Raw genomic sequence first — 23,018 nt, 5'->3', positions numbered from 1 at the left:
CATCTTTCATTTCTTCCAAGTGCTGAGACTGTATGTGAATTTTATTAGAGTGTGAGGCTGCCTTTGTCCTTTCCTTCCATTACGAACAATCATCTAGCTCTGAATGACTATCAATTAAGATGAAGTCCTTGTATGAAATGAAACTTGTAAAAGGGTTGCTGCTGTTATCTATCAATAATAATACTTTTATTATATGACAACATTGTTTAAGTTCATATTAGAAGTACAAAAAATAACTAGTTTTAGATAGACTGCAATTATGGCACCATGACATTACTTAAAATGGGAAAACTGAATATATTGAGTGTGTATCTATTTCTACCCTTTGATGACTAAAATTCCACTTAGTCTGTTTTCTATAGGTGTGAGAATCAGCTGCTCACTCTATAAAAGTTTTGAATGAAGTCATTATGCTTTTTATATCACGTTTGCCATTTAGAAATAAGCTGTTCTACCAAAATATGCGTGATCAGCAAAGTTAACATTTAGTGCTCCAGAAAGAAATGTCATAACTATGAAACTTGATTTCCTCCTGACAGGGATGCTGTAAATTAGGCAGGCACAACGGTCAGGCTCACAAAACCTTCTTAGCCATCTATAATGTGATCTGATGTGATTATGGCAGCACCCGCTAGCAGTGCTGTAAGTATGGTTCTGACAGTATCCTCTTATAAATCCAAGCTTTCAGGGGTTTACTGCTCATCTGAAAGTGCTTGCTCCATTTGAAACTTGGCTGAAGTAGTTCTGAAGAATCTGCATGAATGAGGGTGTAGTATGAAGGAGGAAAAAAAAGCAGCATTGATTTTACCACCCTCTTTCTTCTTCCTCTTGTGTCTACACTCCTGTTTGATCATTTTCTCTAGAGCTGTACTTGAGATGGATGAACTTTGCAATCCAAGAGTTTCTGCACTAGCTGTAAAATGCTTGGCCAGCCAGCCTGGTGTTAAGGACCAGTCTGAGCTGGAACTTAGCAGAAAGAAGCTTGATTCATGGAGTAGGTTGGAAAAAAAAATAAAAATAAATGTGGTAGTTTACTGTCATCCTATAATGTTTCTCCTCCACCTCAGCGGAATCTACTCAGTGACCGTATTTTTATATCCTCAGAAGTGAAGTTTGGATTAGCCCTTTGTACAAAATAGAGAATTTGTCACTGAAGTTTACAGAACAGCTCAACTTTGGAGAGCTGTAACTACATAATTTGAAGAATTTTATTTTACATTTTACATCAGAAGGGGCTTATTTAACCAAGAAACATAAAAACTTAGATAATTTCAAACAGAAAGTGGGGGTCTGGAAAAAGAGAGATGCTAGATAGACCTGCATTCATCAAGAGCTAAATGGAATCTACTCAGGTAGATTTCGGGTGTCTGAAAGAATGTCTGACAGGAGACTAGCAAGGGGAAAGAAATCCTGGAGAAGAGCCTGCTAGTCCTCGGGGGACTGAAATGGAAATGTAGGATGAGTTTGGCTTGTCTTGAAATAATAACTCACTGCTTGGAGACATGCTGGCCTGTTCTTGCTATGTGTGGGATTTGAGGCATACACTAGAAAAGGAGAAATACAAATTTCATTCTCAGAGTGATATCAGATGGTGTTGTGAACTTGTAATGAAGGTTGGCAAGAGTCAAACCTCTGGAGCAGTTCCTTGGTGAGCTGTGATAGGGATCCCATTGAGCTCTTTCTGTGGGTAAGCAATTAGGAGGTAGCTGGTTGCATGCAGCAGAGCTGGGATGACAGACATGGGCTGACAGGGAAGCAAGGACCTGGCATGGGTCATATCCAATGAGGTGTCCTCTTTCTAGAGACCTGCTGGTCTGCTTCTCACTTCCAGAAGTGTGGCTAAAGGTAGGAATGCAGTCTGGAAAAAAGAAAATGCAAAACTTTCATTTTCTTGGAGTTGGGAAAGTACAAGAGGGCTAGCAAGAGTCAAGTTTCTGGAGCTGTGTTGAGTCTTTATATGTTCACTCTAAGACCATTTCCCACAGTATCCTCTGAAATAAGACAGTAGGATAGCTTATGTTCAGGGTGGACTTCAAGTTGTGGGAACATATTCAAATTCAAATTAGGGGCCTTAAGCTTTTCCCTTATTTGTTAGGTAACAGAATATGACTGAGACTGGAATAATGAGGCAAAATTTTATCACAGAGGAGATTCAAGAAGCTCTTCTACCCTTTTACTCTGCTATTTCCTTGATTCTTTTACCCTACATCTTTTTTGTTTTATTTGTTCCTCTTGCTCTTGTCTCACTTATCCTTCTCCATCTTGTCCTTCTATCTCACTTCCTTCAGGCTCTACCTAAAAGATGTGCTTCTCCCGAGTAGGAGTATTTCTGCAAATTAGTTTCCTGTTGTTCATTTTTCTTTTGTCTCCTTTCCCTTGTGTTTGCCATTAGGCAGGTCCCAGTTAGGAATAACTGGCAGGTCTGTTGAATGCATTTGGAAAACCCAAGGAAAAAATGTTAAAATGGACATTTTTGGTGAAATGCAGTATTTTGCATTTTGTTACACAATTAACATCTGGATTTCTTTTGGTCTACTGATAAGCAGAACAAAGCATTATTTTTAACCTGTGATTTCTACATGATGTAGCAATTTTTGAATGTGTTTTTCTCTGTGTTCTCTTCTTCTGATTTTGTGGGACGCTTAAAGCATTTGTAAAGGATGTATATGACATCGTTTTAAATTCCCTAAAGACAATACAGATGGGTTGTGTAATTATTGCTGAGAGGTGCTATTTTCTATGTGCTGTACAACTGGCATTCATAATATTTACCTGACAGCCAGAAAAATGTGGCCATCTCAGAGTACTCGGGAACAATTCTTTTCAGTGTGAAAACATTTCCAGTTACAGAATTTATAACATTGTTAATTTCATATCTCTGCATTCAATTCATTCTGAATTGTTTATAGAATATTACAAGGTTTATAAACCAAAACTTTTGTAAAATTTATGGTACTTTTCTTTATTAGATTTATTCTGTCCCATTTCATATCAAGTGTTCATTGTTGGCAGTTTATTGCTGAAATGGTTTCTAGAGTACATTAGGGGAGTGATGTGTGAGATAGGGTAGTTTGCTTACTTCCTGTAAGACTAATTTTTATAACTGTATATGTAGAAAAGAAGTAAGTTTGCAGGATTGTATCTTTTTATTCACTGACAGAGAAGCTATTATGCTGGGAGATGTTTGGGTTCCTACAAATTATATCAAATAGCCTTTACCTCTTTCCTCCTGTGAAGGGAGGCAAGTCCCTATCACTGTGATGCTAAGAATGCCTTGCTTGTTAACACAAAGACAACTAGTTGCCAGTTTAAAGGATAAGCAGTGAACACTATTTTTAAACTGGCAAGTGGAAGAAAATGTAAGAATCAAGTACATCTCTTTTTTTGCAAAGCTAGCAAAGGAATATTGTCATGCCAAGCACATACTAGCTTTTAGTTCTGGCTCAGTTCTTTTTAGTATTGGCCTAAGCATTTGCATTTGTAGTTAATAACTAATATAACTATAACGTAGATGAGATACAGCATTACCATCATTAGTCTCCAGAGTGCCTTTCTTTCATTCAGTAGCAGCACTGGATGAAACAATTCATAGGAGGGATTGAAGTAGGAAGTTTCCACAACAAGGGTACGTCCAATTTTAGTCAATATTGTACTTTCAGATTCAAAGTAAAATGTAAAGGTAAAGTCTTAATACACCAGTGAAGATTGCCATAGCTTTCCCAGTGATTGGTAATTTAAGAAATGTTGAAGAAGGAAGCTCTTACTTGGCTGTTTACCAATACCATCTGATTAGCCGTGGTTCTCTGTTTGGCTGAGCAGCTGGCAATTAATGAATTATAGGAAGTAGTTACAAGGTAATGGAATTAGCAAGTGAACATCTGGTATTAAAAATCAGTAAACAGAAGAGTTTTTATTATTTCTTAAATTTGGTGTGAAAACAAATGCCAGTTGACTATGACTGAAGCAGCTATATATACACAGTGGGAAAAAAATAATGCATTTCAAATGGCAAAGTATATATTTTAAATGAATGATTTTCCAATACAGTGCAAAAGATGAATAGGATCCAGCTGGCTTTCAGACATACATATCTTATCTTAGTTTTTAGACCAGCTGTTTCCTTTGTTCATCTCCAATTCTTACAGCAGTGTGAGATGATATAACTAGCTCAGAAGACCAACAAGTTGTGCTTATGTTTACATCTGCCCATTTTGAACCTAAGATAGCTTAAAATGAAAACCTGACCACTGTTCTTTTGCCCAAAAATGTTAGTTCTACCAACGTTTTCTTGTGGTCTATCACATTTAATCTGATCTCAGATTTTAATATAGTTCTTGCTTACTACGTCAAGATTATACCTTTTCTTTAAAAACCCTAACTGCTAAACGTGTATTGTTTTTTATAACAGTGCATTAATTAAGGATAGTAAATGAGAAATGAACCTCTCTGATTCTTGATTTTTTTTTTTAAAGTAAGGTATAGCCAGCTTGTGGTCCATTTTGGTAATCTGAATGATGATTTGACAAGCTCTGTTAGACTGAGGTGTGACACTGCACATTCCAGTGGGGATCTAGGGAGCAAATTAATTTTGGAAAATTTATTATGCCAGAGTCTATGAACCTGGTGATCAACTCTGAATTTTTCTTGCAATAGTTGAAAACTCAAGTCTAAACCTAAATTTAGTAGAATCCCCCTATTTCCTTCCTCTCAGTTTCATCAGTGAGGTCTGAATTCCAGTTCTCCTGCTACTGCACAGAAACAGAAAAAGCATCTGAATTAAATATGAAACATCAAGATAAATGTCTGTATAAAACGTCCATGTCTCAGACAAACTTCCAGATCCTACTTGTCAGCAGTGAAATGCCATTAATTCCTCTAGGAACTCATTAATAGATTAACATTTGGAAGAGTAATTACAGCTACATTAACACTAAGAATAAAGAGAAATAAAAGAAAACCCAGCATCATTTCTTTTAAACTCTTGACACAAAACGAAGATCAATACTATAAAAAAAAAAATCAGAGGTATGGAATTAAGGTCAAAATGATTATTTTAAAAATAGGTAAGCTGTTCGTATATATTTCTAATAAAACTAGTAAGGATAAAAATCTTTTTTGGTGTTTCACATTATTTGTGTGGAATACCATCTCACAGGGGTTAGAAAAAGAGTACTGAGGTGAAATCAGGGATGTATCTGGAAATTGCAAGAGTTGATGACTTCAGTGCTGTTAACCTAAATCACAACTAAAATTAACAATGTCAGGCTTTGTAGCTACAGTTTCTAAGCCAAAGCAAGACACTATTTTTTAGTAAGACTGAAATATATTACCCTTCAAAAGGATTAAATACTGAAAAAGTCTTTTTTGAGAATTTATGATACAGCTCTGTAAAGGAAAGAGAAAAGATAAAGTGGGTACTACAGTTAGACAAATAGGTGAGATCTTGAGAAATGTTTTCATTTTTCATAAAATTCTCACAATCTGTACATTATACATATATAATTCATTACATTATAACATGGAGTATGAATCCTGAAGATTTATAAAATATGAAGAAATTCGGTGGATAAAATTTGGCTGTTCAGAAATGTTTCTCTCTCAGTTTTATGTATACCAACTGCAGAACCAGGCTGCACTGCAGTGTGCCAGTGGGAACTGAGCTATTTCAAGAAGAAAAAAAGTAAAATCCATGAAAAGTAACAAGGTTGTAAAATACATAAATGACAAATAAAATGAAGTCATCAATGTGTAAAAAATGCTAAAGTTTTAGATTTGCAATTTTCCTATTTAAATGCCCTCATTGATTTGTTACAAATACTGTTAACCCTGTGTTTGGAAAATGGTGAGGACATTATCACTTGTGTTCTCATTTGTAATAAAATAGATTAACTTGCTGTGAAATTTTAACTAGGCTGAGACACAACAGTAGCTACCTAATGAACCAGAGCACATTGCTGTTAAGTAGCTAAATAGATGCATACTGATTACAGGACTGAAAAATGGATGTGTTTACTTGGAGGAAAAAAAAGAATATATCTGTTCATAGTGTTATTCATTATAGTAGGAGAAATTCAGCATTATACTTCCACGCAAACATTTAGAAATAGACAGTTTCTCAATCCATAGGGAGTCTGACATGATTACACTATATCCTCATTTCTAGTACATAAAATACAGAGAAAATTTCAGCTCCTTTGTCACATGTAGGGGAAAGTGCATCTTCCCAGTACATGTGAATTTTTGTAACCATTTAGATATTAGATGGCATAATCAACTTACTCTCTTAGAAAGTGATTCACTGTATGATTAAGAATGACATTATTATTTGACACGTTTATTTCTGCCTGAACATTTCTAAATAAGACCCCAAGTTTGAAGGCAAATTACTTTAAGCAGAAATTATTTTATAGCAAGAGACAATGGAATGTACAGTTATCAGAAGAAGCTAGAATACTTCGCTTTTCTAAATCATCAGCTTTTGAATTACTCAAATAACTCTCATTTAAAGTGACTTATATGGCTGTTTGTGTGATAACTGTGTTAATTCGTCGTCATATTTGTTCGTAGGTGGTTTGGATTTTTTTTTTTTTTTTGCTGAACAGTTGGCTTGTCTTCTCCTTGGCTATTCATTTTCATAGTTGCAGTAGACAAGAAAATTTACTTAAACTCTGCACTCTTCTGTAAGATTAATCATTTCAAAATTGTATCTTAATTGTAAATTGAGTACTCTTGGTCATAAAAAGAATGTAATGCCAAAGAGGATTGTTAAAACTGAAATCCAGGCAAATAGAATTACAGTCAGAGTTGTAGCCTGTTAGCTGTAACCAGTTACTTATTCAAGGCTGTTATTTACATAAATGCAAAATCTGTAAGTGTTGCACAGAATCACTGGATGTCTTGGGTTGGAAGGGACCTTAAAGCTTACCTTCTTCCAACCCCCTTGTCATGGGCAGGGTTGCCACCCACTAGACTGGGCTGCCCAAAGCCCCTTCCAACCTGGCCTTGAAGACCTGCAGGGATGGGCATCCACTACTTGTCTCCGTTCAGAACTTTACGAGCAGAGGAGCAGAGGAGCAGAATCACCTCCCTTGCACTGCTGGTCACACTTGATTTGATACAGCCCAGGATACAGGTTTTTTTCCTGGCTGCAAGCATGCATTGCTGGCTCATTCTGAGTTTTTCGTCCACCAGTGCCCCCAAGTCCTTCTCTGCAGGGCTGTTCTAAATACACTTATTGCCTGGCCTGTATTCATGATTGGGATTGCTCCAACCCAGACTCTTGGTCTTGTTGGACTTACTGAGGTTTGCTCATCCCTTCTCTGAAGCCTGTCATGATCCCTCTGAATGACATCCCTTCCATCCAGTATGCCAACTGCTCCACTCTGCTTGGTGTCGTTCGCAGACTTGCTGAGGGTTCCCTCAGCCCTGCTGTCAGTGTCACCAGCAAAGACACAGATAGTCCCAGAATCAACCCCTGAGGAGCACCACTCATCAGTGTCTCCACCTCAGCACTAAGCCATTGATTCACAATTCTCTGAGTGTGAACATCCAGCCAAGTCCTTACTGACAGAATGATCCATCTGTTCAGTCAACATCTCTCCAAATTAGAGCCAAAATTTTGTGCAGGGCAGTCGCATGCTTTGTACATGCCGAGGCAGATATGTCAGTTATTTGTGTATTATTCATCGTATACCTAGAAGAATTCTTCTTGATGTAACCTTTTAAATGTCATTTACTGATCAGTAAATCATATCTGTGTTCTGTTTTGCTGGTCTCAGCAACCTCTCAGATCAGTCTTTTGAATACCAAGGATAAAACATTGACCATTTTGAGATGAGTGGCTTTTCCTTTTTTTCTCCCAAGTTTGAGAATTTGTTGGATTAAAATTATTCAGTTTTAAAAATTTTAAGATCTTATAACTCAACATGTAGTAGGTTAATTTGTAAAGACTTAATAAATATTTTAATTAACATTCAAAAACACTGCAATTAATAGTCTCCCTCCAAGATTTATTTGTTATTGTATATTCATTAAATAACAGATAATTAGTGAGAACAGTTCCATTGAGGATTAACAGCTATGTAATAGATACACATCTGTTACATGATTTTGAAGTTCAGTTGTTATTTAATGTACAATAACTATCCTATTAAAAACACATTCATTACTACATTTTTGGTTGGTGTGATTGGAATAGACAAACACCACCCCTTGCTATTAGAAGTATCCACTCACATTCTCTTCGCATTGTTCTCAGATGTGTCTGTAAACATGAGGGTGAGTGTGCTTTAGAGAGATAGTTTTAATGGATAATAGTATTCTTAAAATGTCAATGCCACTGCCAGTGTTATTAATGAATTGCCTCAATAGGTTATGAACAGAAGCTATTATGCTAGCTATTGGTAATGGAGAAGCTATGAGAATCTAGTGTTCTCTTCCTAAAGCTATAGTATTGATTCAGCATAGTATCTAGCAAAACTGCATTAAAAGTTTGAATACTATTGAGCATATTTTCAGAAGCGCATGGAAAATTGCCACCAAGTAGCCAGATTGCATACTCTTACTGAAAAATCTGAAATAGATTAGAAAGGCAGAAAAACTGCCAAGTTCTTTTGAGAAAACTTCACCAGATTACAGTGTAAATGTAATTGTGGTTTTTAAAGGGATGGGGCAAGAGAATCTCCCTTAAAAAATTAAATTTAAAAAAAATCACTCATATTTCAGTTCTGTGTTTCCATTGGGAACAGCTGATTGCCACAGATGAGGGCAGCTGCAAAGATGCAGTTTCTGGGCTTCTTGTTAGTGTCCCTCCACTGAAACTATGCCTTTAAAGACTTTCTTACTTGTAACAAAGGACATAAAATGTAAAATTTAAAATAAGATTATCTAGAGTATCTCAGGCCACGATCTGCCCCTTTGAGAAGAGTTCTATTTTTCATTGATCTTCGCAATGATGAAAAGGGGGACTGGATTTTGAATAAACTGAGAATAGTGCATGTGGACTAGTTGGGTTGGAATGGGTCTCAAGTGGAGAGACCCATCAAGCATTTTCCTCAAGACAGGATGAATAATTACTCATCTAACCTGTTAGCAAAAATCTGTACTAGTGGAAGTTCCATAAGTTCTCCAGAGTCTTCAAGTTTAGACAGGCAGGACTATGGAACTCCATTTTACTAAATTTTACAATTTCTTCTCAATTTCTTCCCCTTCCCTAGAGCAGCGTGTATATTTAGGTTACACTTCAATCTCAAAGTTTCGTGTAAAAATGTGCACATAAAAATTTACAAGCAGTCTTGTTTTTGTTGGTCTGTGGTACTTCTCATCTGAAAGTGAACCTGCCTTTACCAATGTCGTGGCTTTTAAAATTGGTCTGTGTGCTGCCTTCAGAAGACACTCGTGATATATTTAAGGACAAGAAGTGATTTTTCTTGCGAATTTACAAATCTGACTGTGCTTAGTGCCAGTTTGTCAAAATTTGATTTATTTATGTGACATGTGACTCATACATGCCAATTTCAATATCTGTAGAGTAAAATTAGTTTGTACAAACCATGCGAAAAAATATTCTCTATATTCCTATGTGTGAAAATGTTAGACTTATGAAAGAAAAAAAGGTGGTAAGTGCTGTGTCATGACCCTAAGGATGAAAAACTGTCTAGATGCATCACATGTAGAAGATTATATTCTTCTTGAGTATTGAAGGCTGTACTACTCTTTTGATTTGAATTCTGTTCACTGTTTATCTTAGCAAGACTATTTGTTATTTTTATTTTAGCCACTTTCTTTTTTTTTTAATTGAACTTCAGTGAAGTTCACTAATCAAATTGCACAGACCTTGTTTTATTTCTGTTTCAAGGAAAGAATTCAAGACAGCCCTTCTCCAGCTCCATCCCTAGAAGAGAGTCAGCGGCCTGGGAGCCATGCTTCCTCTCATCAGAGCAGCAGCGTGTCCAGCTCACCTTCCCAGCTGGACAACACACCAGACAGAATTGGTTAGTGCTCTGCAGCCTCACACCCCATGACAGTTGCTGACCTCACACATTTTAGCAGTTTTTTGAAGCAAATACCTTATTTACTGGGAAACTCAGGAAAGCCCCTTTCTGTTTTGTTTCTCCAAAACAGAAAGAAACATACAAAAAATCCCACCAAAAATGACCAGAAAGCTCCTCACTGTAGTTTTTTGTATTAGATTCAATACTACACAGAGCCCATCCTCTCATTCTGTGTCTGTATCTACCCATGCACAGAACCTCCTCTGCACATACCACCTCTTCTATGGTGTGACTCACTGATCTTGCATGCTGGCTTGAGAAAGTGACTCTGAAACCACCTGGAGTTGAAAAATAGCAGGATATGTTTCAAATCCTATGAAAACACACATACAATGATTTTTACACTATAAAAACCTCCTGTTGGCCAGACATTCACTCACTGCCATGAAGCTGAGAGGTTTTGATATATATGTATTTTTTGTTCTCTCTAGAACAATTTTCAGTCTGTACATTATTGATCTTGTGTTTAAAATGCAAATTTGGGCTGGAGGAAATTTGGATTCTATTCTTGATTCTTCCAGGAGGCATCTAGGGCAAGTCAGTTATCATCTCCTTTCTTCCATGTGTGTCAACACTGTTGTCTTCACAGAGACTGCAACCTATGCAGACATTGCTGAGCTAGATTTAAACTACAAAAGCAGTGCAGTTCTTGGCAGTCACTGTGAGCTTCACTGCCTTCAAATTACTACTCAGCAGCTTGCTGGGATTTTGGAGTTTTTGCCATGGTCCGTGCTGCAGCACCATTGCACTACATACCTCTGTTGACAATAGACAAACTAATCAATAGAAACTGGGCTGCTTGGACAAAACACAGCATACACAAGGGAAGAACAAGAAAGTAGATGCCCTTCAGCCTCCATGTATGTAAAATAGGGCTTCCCTTTTAGCAATGAAAAAGGGATTTTTTTTCCCCTTACTGTAGTTTTTGAAAGCTATTGTAACTTGTTTTGTTAACAGTAGTAGCACACAGTGCTATCCTCTGAGCTCCAGCAGTAGTAGTGAAAGGTTTTTCTAAAATAAATAAAATAAAAATGAAACGTACAAATTTTTATATATTTAAAAAGTATTTTATTTATTTATTTATTTATTTTACTTCTACAAGTTTTTCAAGTTTTTCACAAGTCTTGTTAAAGAAATATTAAATTCTGTAATTGGTTAATTGCATAGAAGGAGACGAAGAAAATAGGTATGAGCTTAGCATGTCTCACTGTTCTGGTAGATGTTAAGAATTTTTTTTCACACTATGAAGTATGTTTTTTTTCACTTTCATCTATTGGTTTGGGCTACTTTCTATGCATCTGAGCTTTTTAATTGTCCTTGTTGCTTTACAGATAATTACTAACACTTACATCCTTTGCTTTACTAAACGCGTTTTTTCCCAAAATGATTTCTGTGAAGTACTTTTCTAAATTTTCTATTTGAACTCTCTTCTAAAAAATCAGTTGTTCTCAGTAATTTTAGTTCTGTCTTGGTGTCTTTTTTTAATCAAGTTGAGCAAATTTGCTTCAGCTGCATATTCCGGTTTATCATTGCTGAATTGGGAGCTTTATGGACAACAGATGTGGTTACCTGCTTTAAAACTTGTATGAATAAATGTTAAAATATCAAAATAATAAGAAAAAAAAAGTATAATTTACTGCTTTCCTCTTTTGACATTTTTTAAATGACAGTTCTTTTATTGCTGTGCACTCTCATTTTTTTAGCTATGTTGACCAACAGCAGGGAAGGAGAGCTCATTGATCAAGAAACTGGGACAAGCCTAAAAAAAATGCAAAAGGAGAAAGGTATAACTACACTTCTTTCTATCTCAGGCATTTAATTACACTTATATGCTTTATTCTCTTTTTTACTATTCTGCATAATACTGTAAATCTAAGAAAGCCAAGTGCCTAATTGCAATGAATAATGTATCACTGGGTTTAGATCGCCTTCTACTTAGGAAGAGTAAACAATCAGGTCTTTGCTTCCATCTATTTATATCCTATGGAGTAATATTTTGCCATTCTTTTTCTCAATTATTTATGCAGTTCTTAGCAACTATTTGATTAGTCACATGATATTGTTTCTTTTCCTGCAGTAGATGTGCGTGCAAGCTACTCTAATACTGGTTCATAAGTGAAGGAAATAAGCCATTTTTCATGTTTAAGAATGCTACCTGATCTCATAAGAGGCAAGTAAGGGAAGAGGTGATGTTTAGCCTATAGTGTTCGTCCTGTCGGCAGGGAAGTGCCTCCTCTGATCTTGCACTGATTGGTGGGAGTTGGAGAAAGTTAGTATGTCTGTGTATTCAGGTAAGCCCTGGGGCACAGCTGCAGAGATGTAGAATCTGCAGCTACGCATGGAGGAGAAATGTGGCATTTTGTTTCCTCGTAAATAAAATTAGAAGAAAATCAGTTATATTGCTGGACAAAATCATAAGAAATTAGAGTTATCATCAACAAGACAAAATCAAGTGTTCAGTTTTAAGCTTAGCCAGCACAGGTCAAGTTTGTCTCTGAGAACTAGAAAGTAGTTGGTTTTTTGGCACGTGAAGATGCAGTTTTCATGTAATCCCATGGCTTCAGAACTGAAACATTCTGACTTATCATGGGACAAACGTCAAAATTTGAAAAGCGTTAACGATGTGCATCCAATGTTTTGAAGGTGATTTCATACAATCCTGGAATTTCACATTGAGCAGTGTGGTGGACCTGTGTTGTATCTCCTTTAGGAATCTCTGCTTTATAGAAATACAAGCACCCTGTAATGGTGGACTGCACCAGTAGGAGATACAGTCTGTATTTTCCTTCTGAAATTCCCAGCCTGTCACCCCATATAAGTGTTATTACACCTCAAGGATTTTTACCACTCCAGTATGTATTTTGTTCCTAGTAGTAATAGTATTCTCTTTGCATAATTGTTTTGGGCTCTGGTGCACCTCAAATGTGTTGAACAATTTTCATGTTCAGATGTGGGCGGTTACTGAAGAGTGTGATGTATGCTCAGCGAAAAATATATATGTAATTTGTATACAAGCTTTATTTTTCAAAACTTGACATTGCTTTCACTAAGGCAAAGTATATTTACCATGGAAAACATTCGCAAAGTTATTAAGAAGGAATGTAGTTAAAATAAAAGTATCAACATTTATTAAGCATGACAAGTAAGCAGTTTATACAACCGTGGCAAACATATGTTTTCACATCTGCTTTGAGTAATATCATCATGATTTTAAAAATGATTTATAGCTCTGCAAGCCATAAAATGCCAGCTTTGCTGTAAGTTAAAAGTTTTCAAACAACAAAGAAATTATTGAAGGCATATATTAAGCATGTTTTTGTAACACACTTTGTTAGAACTGCATATCTGAGCTGTTTATAGCAATTAAGACAACAACAAATGAAAATTAAGTAACTAAAATTTAGCGGTAGTATTACTCATATGAAAGCTTAGCATAAAAAACAATAAAACTTATTGTGATTATTGTAAGCACTACTGTGATATTCCTCAGGATACAAAATTTTATTTTCCTTATGCCATTGGAAGTGCTGTTAGCACCAGACAAAAATATGTCAGTTTGTTCTCGTCAAACTAATTTCAAGGTAATCAGGGCTGAAGAGAATATAGCTTATGTTCTTTCTGACAACACAGTTAATATAAAACTGTTTCAATTATGTTGAGCTGCTTGTATGTGTTGGTGAGACAGAATTTACGGAATTAAAGGCTGTCTCGTCTCAGCAGGTTAGAGGTTGGTTACAGACCGTGTCTTTAAGCTTGTTGAAGAAGCAGTGCCTTTAAATCTCAGTTACTCCACATCCTTTCAGCATCTTAGGAAGTATTGTCAGGCTTAATATTAGAAGACAGCTAGATCAAATATATTTCTAGATCTGCACAAGCATTCTGCCTGTGCATCCATGTCAGGATATGAGTGAAAACCATATAATGGATAATCTGTACTGTATTTTGAAATTGCTACTGAAAGGAAACAGAAAATTCCCTGTCAACAGAACATAGTCCCAAATGTTACAGAAATGTAAACAGTTTCTTCACGATTTTGCTTACTTGCTATTTCTGTTTTTAAGCAGTAGCATTTTACCTAATTCCTTACAGTAATTCAATTTTACATTTGCCTGCTTTGGTATTTATCCTAAAAAAAAGTCTCTATTGTATGGGAAAGGATTGTGTTTGACACAGTATTATATAGGCTTTGTAGGAACCTCCATATGAAATCTGGCATTAGGAAGGTTAAATGAGCCAGAAAAGAACTTGGCTATACCTGCCAGTAGGACTTAATTGCAGGTACAATTATTCCTTGTGACTATATGACAAAAAAATATTTCTAAATCTTCATATAGGACGGAATAATAAAAGACACAACCCCAGCTCTTGCCACAGAGAAATCAATGGAAGTGTTTACAATGTCTTCAATGAGAGCAGAGTTTGTCCACCGTCTGGTATTTTGGGCCGTAGCTCCCCCAGCCAATAGCACTTGTTACTGTCCTAGGCAGGAGCGGTATGTACCCATAGGCAGTACAAATGCTTTGCCTCCCAGGGCAGTGGTGTGCCTGAGCCTGATGAGATGTGGGAACATGCCAGCCCTGCTCCTGTGCTCTGATTTCAGCAGGAGGCAAGCAGGCCCCAGAGAACCACGGCTGTTTGGGGGGCTGGAGTTGTACTCCCCCTAAATGAACCAGAGTAAAAATTCATAGGAAGAGTCTGCAGATGACTGGTTTCTTCTCACTTACCCTTTGTTCAAGTGCTCTTTTAGCAGAAATGAGGGCTCTATTTGCTGAGAAAGTGCTTTGCTCTGAATCTCTCACTGCTGCTCAGTGTCCATACTACCTCCTTTAGCCTGGTTGTCTGCATTCTTGGAGCACAAGTCTACATCCCATGACGGTCTCAGATTTCTGGTAGATGGTAGTCTCCAAAGCTGCATCTGGCAGCTATTCTTTTTTATTTCATTGAAGAACACCTTCCCATTTATTACTTCAAGGAAATGGGAATTTTACATCAGTTCTGTCAGCTGAGTGAAATATTTTCAGATGGCCATAGATTACAGTAATGAAAGAATAACTGTATCTATTTATTGTGTTTTGTTAGTGGAAAAGGGTTTTTATGATGTTTAAATTAATAATTGCCAAAGGACTAGGTTACTCACAATGTGAGTAGTGGAGAAAGAGCAGGTGCATAACACCTGAAACAGCAACAGGCCCAAGTGGGGGTGTCCTGCAGAGAGAGGACTTTTCTGACAATGAATGTGAAAGCATCCAGATGGAGAGCGCAAGGAATAAGGAAAGGAACTGAGATTACGAAGCTGTAACATGAATCGTGTATAGAAAGTGTACGAGAGGTGCCAACACTTCAAATGTTCACCATGCTGTTTCTTTGACATTTCAGTACTTACATGTGAAACATATAATGACAAATAAGCAGTTTTCCTTAGGAATGTGCTCACAAATCTTCTCTTGAGATACATGGAAAAGTTCCCAAATTAGAAGTGAATTCGTGTTCCTTTTGCTGTCTTAAGTGTGACATGAGAGACCCAGGAGTTGTTTGATAAGCAGTGGATGCAATAGTACATGAGTTTAAAGGTTGCAAGGGCTTCTTATTCCAAAAATCTCAAGTGACATGTATTGCACAAATATTCACTAGAAGACTGAGAGATATTTTTATATTTTCTGTCCTCTTAGAATTCTGAAGGGTAACGAACTCAGCGCTCTGTTCTGAGTGAAGGCTTTTTCTGCAAGTTCTTGTCGTTAAATTTAACCTGCAAATGAGCTGACAACTGACAAAATGGTGACCTAAGAGTAGATGGGATCTTTCATCAGTCAGTCAGAAAACGAAAACCAACTGAACAAAAATCCCCAACCAATGAAACTAAGGCAAACTTTTATTAATACTTTGATTCACAGTATATGTGAATAGGAAATAATAGAGAAGTTCTAACTTTTTCAGTGTATAGACTCATGTTGTTACAACTGCATTTAACCATTGCTGAAGTATTTATAAATACAATGGCGAGTAATTGTGTAAGAGCAAATAGTGAAATATTCTGTTTGCATCTTTTACATTAAAATTATATTGAGTCTCATAAGTAAACAAATTTTCTTGATTTTCCAAATCATTTTAAACCACGCCATTTTTTTCTGAAGGGTAAAATAACTGCTTCATAATTATCTTGGCATATGGACAGTTTCTTACATTGATATATAATTTATTGATATGTTTTATTTATTAGGTTTCTATGGCTTTAATGTATTACTGTCTAAAGACTACAAACATTGAGTCTAGATGAAAGTGCTGAAAGACAGAAATTCTTTTTACTCAGAAAGCTTTGGACCCAATTTTTGTAAGCAATTCATATAGCTTCATGGAATAAAGTGGGCAAAAAAGAATGGAATAATGTGGCATTTTTACAGGAAGCTTCTCCCCAAAGTCTGAATTATCTCTTCACAGTTTAATGCTTCTACTTTTCTTCCGGAACTGTGAAGTGGGTTTTCTATAGGCCCATCTTAGTGAGCTGTAGCAGATATGAAAGGCATCAGGGGGGTACATTGCTGACTGTCACCTGGTGGCTTTTGCATTAGGCCCAGTAATCTCCCTCAGAGTTAACAGTTGTATTAGAACTGACCCTTTGAATTCTCTGGATCATAATATATCTGATGCGAAGTCATTAACCTCAAAACTGCAGTCAGTGACATTCTTAATGTCTGTGAGTTGTTTAATAAGTATGCCTTCAATCCTCATTAAGATCAGTAGAACTTGAAAAACACGCATCCAGAAAGATAGGCGAAAGGCTTTCTTACATTATGGCAATCCTTGAGATCTGTGGGAAGACACTGATGCAGGCTCAGCCTCCACCTGCCTGTGCTCTGGGCCAGCCATGGTGCCACGCTGCTCCTGAGAAATTCTGATTGATTGTGCATTTGTGTGCCCAAATATGTAACCATGTGTGCATATAGGTTCTTCTCAGGTTGAATTCATCAGTAAGTCTTAGATTGTCACTGCTTGAAATTTTGGCTTATACAAGCAGCAGTACGTGTTTCTGGAAAACATGTCATTTCTAGCATGGACAACAAAGACTGTGATCAAACACTGTTAACTAGGAAACTGCTCAGAAGTCAGCAATCGCTGCTTTTTATATAAGTTTCTGTTATTTAAAAAAAAAAAAAAAAAAGTCGTTGGCATGTTTCATGCATTTGATTTAAGCCTGAGCAAGTAAGCTGACAGAAATGTATATTAATAACAAAGCTTATTGTTTATTGTGAAATATTTGCAATATTTGTGTCTGAAGAAGGCCTCCAGGATATTTATAAAAACTGCACTTTATAAACCATAGGTTTATTTTCTAAGCTTTACTGATAGTGTCCTTTTAATGTTTGTCATGTTAGCTATGGAGGGCCATTACCTATCAGTGAAATACAGAGCGACACAGTCACAGCTGTGGCACTGGCTCCAGAGCCTTTGTTTCAGTCAAGAATGGATCAGAAATGCTCTTGATTATGACAGCACTGTATACTCCTGCTGTCAAAGAGCAAATCCTGCCCTTATAGCATCCATGGGCTTTGCTTGATAACCTGTTTTCTGGAGGACAGCTCGAGCCAGCTGCAGGTACGTGCAGGGGGATGCCCTGCATGCCTGTGTTCCTGGCCAGCAGCCCTAGGAAAACGTGTGTTCTGGGAAGCCCTGGAGTGTACTTTGCACGTGCAAGTGGTGTTTTCTGTAGCACTCTTATATATTCAGATCTTCATGTTGTGTTTGTTATTGTTGTTATTTTGGTTTGGTTTTTTTTGTTGTTGTTTTCTGATTGGTTCTTTTGAGTATCTTATTTGCACTGTGCCTGCCTTCTAACACTCACACAGTAGCGGCAGTTAAGTGGACTTGCTTCCCAGAGGTTTCTGGTCAGAAAGCTGAGAATAAGTCCATACATCTGTGCATCGACTAAGTATTTTTGTGTACATGCCACATCAGAACAATTACTCTTGTTGTAAAAAGCAATAAGTACTTTGCTAACAAACCATAGATTGGAATTGGAAAAAGGAGATTGTCCTCTTGAGTCATGAATCTGGAATAAGTGTGTTCTTCATTATATTCCATGTGTTGCATTGAAGTTACTTGATACCTTGTTTGCAGAGCTGGTGTGACCCGTACGTTGAACTCAGCCACTGGGGCTGCAGAACATGAGGGGATCTGGACCACAGCCAGCTCAGGCTGTAATTTCAAGGAAATCAGATTTCATGTTTGATTGTTGGGGTGGGGAGCACCATTACCATACTGTTTCCTTAATTAGATATTTATTTATATGTTTATATGTAGCCATATTCATTGCTGGGATGGATAGTTCAATTACCAGCTTTTTAATATTATCAGCTGTACTTTGGAAATTAAGCATTATACCTCAGAGAGTGGAAGACCACAGTAAGAAGCAATCAGTATAATAGGATCCAGGTTAAGTTTTATAGAGGCATCTTGGGAATAAAATTCAAGACTAGATGCAGCTGTGAGGTTGGCTGTTGATGTTTTTAGGTATCTCATCAATGCTTCATTGACACACCTGTGCTCAGCATTAGGCCAGCCATTCTAGCTTTTGAATGGCAGACTATTTCTGATTCCTATTTCTGTAATAGCACTTTTCCTGAATACCCTTGAAAATCAGCCCACCGCTATCTGAGTCACTTTTGAGACTAGGAGTTGGGCTTCTAAGCCGTTCTAATTTGTGAGATATTTGATGTTGATGAGAACTGTTAAAATACACAATTTTTTACGTTTGATTGTTACTACCCAGACTCCCTTATTTCTTTAATTCACCATAGATCTGAAATTCAAGGCAAATGAGTGCAAAGCCAAAAAAGGCAGTGATTATCCCAGCACCAGAATCCTTGGGTGCACCCTTTGTTCATGTGTGCCTTTGCACGTTACTCTCAAAGTACCAGTGGATTTTTTATTTTTGTAGACAGTGTGAGAGTAGTTTCCAAAGTAGGATTTTCTTATAGTTGACAGAATATGACAGAATATAACATGTAATTTAATAAATAAAATTCTGCTTCCAGATGTGTTTTGAGATGTTCTGATCTATAAAACATTGTGTAGTTTTGATCAGCCTGTTCGAGCCATCACCTGGACTGCTGTGCAATATTCAGATTGCTGGATTTGACTTGTGTGAATTTGCTGACATATCCCATGGCTTATTTATGTGTGTTGTCAGTGAAGGGTTACACACTGCAAAATTTTTAATGACAGTTGACTGGAATGCTTCTTCTGGTGTGGTCAGAGATGCCTTTTTGATGTAGAGTGTGTTGGAGGGGGGGAGCATCCCTGGTGGAGGGTTCAGCTGGAGCAGAAAATGGGATATGTATGTGTACACATGTCTATTCACAGAAATCAGAAAGTATGAATTGCACAAAAATAGCGTGTAAGCCATACACCTGTAACCTTTGGAGGCAGTTTTGATGCTGTCAATTTGGAGATACGAGTGTATTTACAATGCTTGTGTTGTTTTCTCCGAGTTTTAAAATCTAGAAAGTGATTGTAATGAGGGTGCCCTGCAGGCAAAAGTGCTTCAAAATTCACATATTAAAGGAGGAGTCATCAGCATTACTGTTTGACTTTTGACATTATTGTCATATAGCCTAAGGCATTACAGGCAGAAGGGATTTAGATGGGAAGGAAAACTGTGGAATTACTCTATGAAAAAGTGTGTATTTTCACTGATTTTTCTGTAAGCTATAGGTTTTAAGGAAAGCACAGTGTTACTGCAAAATTAATACAACAAAACCAGTAATAGTAACGGTAGTGTTGATTTTATAGTGCCTTAATTCCTTTGCTTCTTTGTCTGAAGTTTCTTGATAATCAAGGAAAAAAAAAAAAAAAAAAAACCTTCAATTTTCAAAACCTGTTCGGTGAAAGCTTTATTGTTTCAGGAACTAATTCATTACTGACTTCTGTGTTTGCACTGCTGCTGATGAAAACATGAAAGGAATTGGACACTTGAAGATTATAGTCTTATTTGCAATGAGAATTATAAGAATTATCTTTAGCATACAAGATAATTTTTCTGCACCCTAGTTTAGGGTTAGCACTTTGTATAACATCACTGCCTTTATAGCATATGTTAAACATAATACAAATCTGTCTGGAATTTTGGCTTTACAGAAGCAGCAGCTCCATTCTGTAGATTCAGTGGGAGCCTGATTGCTGGAGTGGCTGACGTGCTTCTAGCACACAGACTGTCTCTGCTCTTATTATATGGCCCTGCATCATGTAACGTGTATGCATGCATCCTGGCTGATAGTCAGCTGCAGTGTAGATTTAGAACTAAAGTGGTACTGCTTATCTGAAGAGAAAGTTTCTAACAGAAGAAATCCGGAATGCAAAATAATAAATACACAACCTTGCCTTGCAGGCAGTTGATTCGATTTATAGTAATATATTAAGTAAGCAGGAAAGTAACAGCATCTGGTGGCAATAAATGTCTTCTTTCCTGAGTTACCAAATTGGCTATGGGAAGGTGATTAGAAATAAAATATAATGATTTCTGATAGAAATAGGTAACACTGCGTGGACTTTGAGATAAGAACTTGACAAATGTGAAAAAACCACAAGAGTGGTTTTGAAAAGGGGTGAGATTACCATTTTCTGTGTAGTGTGCCAAGATTTGTGCATTTCAAATGTTAGCAGTTGGCTTCTTTTCAAAACTGATAAATAATGATGTTTGTTGCAGAAACAATTATCCTAAAAATAATTTAAAAGGTTTGTATCCTCTTTTTGTTTGCCTATAAAGACCATATTCAATTTATATATCGACAGCAAGAGTTCCACTTGCATCTATAAAACAGTTCTTAAATCATTCTGAATTATTGATGTGCACAAAGAACTCTTTCTGCTTTTGTTTGAAGTTTTATTTCTGCGGCGTTGTGCTTTCTAATTGTACTTTCAACTGCTATGACATCTGTTATAGTTGTTTCAAAAACTTTTCAATAGTTTTCTTTTTTAATGATAGACAGTCTTTTCAAAGACAGACTGTCTTCATTTTGAGCAGGAAAAATAATTAGTTGAAAAAAGATCACTGATTTGGCTGGGGAACTCACCATTTTCTTTTTCTTTTGCAAGTGTGTGTTTTATATGATTCCAGCACCTACTCAACAGAAAGCTGGCCAAGGAGAATTCATCTCTGCAGCAACTCAGAAACCATGAAGCATCAGCATATGTCTTTTGCTTCCCCCAGGAAATCCAGGACTTTATTCTACCAAAAAGAATACCAAGAAAGTGCTTCACAAACTGATAGGCTCTATATGTCTAACAGATGGAAAACTGAGCTGCTATTCCAAGCTGCTGTGCCAAACAGTATAGGAAAAAAAGCTCAGCAATTGGAGATGAGATTAATCCATAAAGGTCTATTTAGAAAAACTTTTAAATATAACTAGTGATGTGAATATGTGGTCCAGCAGTAAATTTATATCTAGTGATCTAAGATGTGACTGCACTCATATCTGCGACACAGAAATACAGGAGATGTTTAAACTATCTCACATTGGGAAAGCACTTTGTCTTTTTTTATAAAAGAGTATAGATTTCCCTTTAAGATGGAGCAGGCTTTCAGCTTAGAAAAATTTAGGTCTGGGACTTTGGTCCAGTTGCAGTGCACCATAAGTAACCTTTAAATGAGAAGTTGCCTGGAATTCATATAATAATTAATACGCTAGGAGATTTAATTGACCACAAGATTAAACTATTAAGTAAAAAAGTTCTTCCTAATTGAGAATTGAACCCCTACCCTCTATTCATTGAGTGTCGGCTCTGCCACTTGAGTAGTGAATTGGGGGTTAATTGACTGTCTAGAATCTCCCAAAGTGCAATTATTTCATATAATGGTGCTAACACAGACTGTAGTAACGCAGTTTTTAATGGCATCCTTCTTACCCCTGAATTTAGAGAGATTGCATGAGAATTACAAGATACAGGAGAGAGAAGAAAAATGTAATCAAAAAATGACTTGGGATTTCCCTTCAAGTGCCAGTTGATAAAGATCAGAAACGAGAAAGAGGTATCAGTGTGGATTCAGTTAAAAAGAGACCTCACCAGCTTTTGGTTAATAGGTGCCCTAATCCTGGATCCTGTCACACAGAATCACAGAATCACCCGGGTTGGAAGGGACCTCAAGGATCATGTAGTTCCAACCCCCCTGCCTAGCAGGGCCACCAAACGTACACATTCAGATCAGGTTGCCCAGGACCCCGTCCAACCTGGCCTTGAACACGTCCAAGGACGGGGCATCCACAACCTCCCTGGGCAGCCCGTTCCAGGGCCTAACCACTCTCCTTGTAAAGAACTTCCCCCTAATATCCAACCTAAATCTTCCCTCCTTCAACTTGGATCCATTTCCCCTAGTCCTGCTGTTGTCAGCCTTTTTGAAGAGTTTACTCCCCTCCTGGGTGTAGGTTCCCTTCAGGTATTGATAGGCTGCAATGAGGTCACCCCGCAGCCTTCTCTTCTCCAGGCTAACTCTCTGACTCTGTCGGTCACTCTCAAATCCTAGCGCTTTTCTCGTTCCTCTGAAGATCCCACTGTGCTCACCTGCTGTGAGATCTCACATTGTCTGACTCAAGTTATGGGTTTCAAACTCCACTGAGTGCGTCTTACTTTCTAGGTCTGGTGAATAATTAGTTTTAGTCCATGAACCATGTTTTGTGCTACAGTTTAGCTATTTATGGCTGTACTCCTGTGATGACAGTGTCACACTGCATGGGACAGAAGGCACTGTAAAGAGGCAGGGATTTCCCCGGTGACACAAAATCACCTATTGCTCTCAACACTTTTAATCTTGGCAGCTGTGATACTGATGATGTATTGGAGAATGAGAGGTGTGTCTGCAGAGACTTGATTCAGGCAGACGTGGATAAAAAGAGAGACTGCTGGAGGGCTGTTAGTAGCTTAAGGCCACCTTGAATACTGCTTGCCCTGGGCCAGCATTTTGTTTTCTGTGGCACT

General features: G+C 37.2%; 1 protein-coding gene across 4 annotated transcripts in view; it reads left to right on the top strand.

The window, feature by feature from the left end:
* Positions 1-23,018, top strand: part of DACH2 (dachshund family transcription factor 2) — a 264,018-nt gene that overhangs the window by 202,380 nt on the left and 38,620 nt on the right. For all 4 annotated transcript variants that reach the window (XM_042824971.1, XM_042824970.1, XM_042824972.1 and 1 more), the window contains exons 6-7: positions 9,857-9,992; positions 11,756-11,836. In XM_042824971.1, the coding sequence (XP_042680905.1) occupies positions 9,857-9,992; positions 11,756-11,836 (217 nt within the window). The remainder of the gene's footprint in view (positions 1-9,856; positions 9,993-11,755; positions 11,837-23,018) is intronic.

This window comes from Centrocercus urophasianus, unplaced genomic scaffold (genome assembly GCF_019232065.1).
Source record: "Centrocercus urophasianus isolate 14NV4802_14NV808 unplaced genomic scaffold, USGS_Curo_1.0 seq_24, whole genome shotgun sequence".
Taxonomy (NCBI): Eukaryota; Metazoa; Chordata; class Aves; order Galliformes; family Phasianidae; genus Centrocercus; species Centrocercus urophasianus.
The sequence above is the reverse complement of the archived record's forward strand: the minus strand, read 5'-3'. Positions and strand labels throughout refer to the sequence as shown.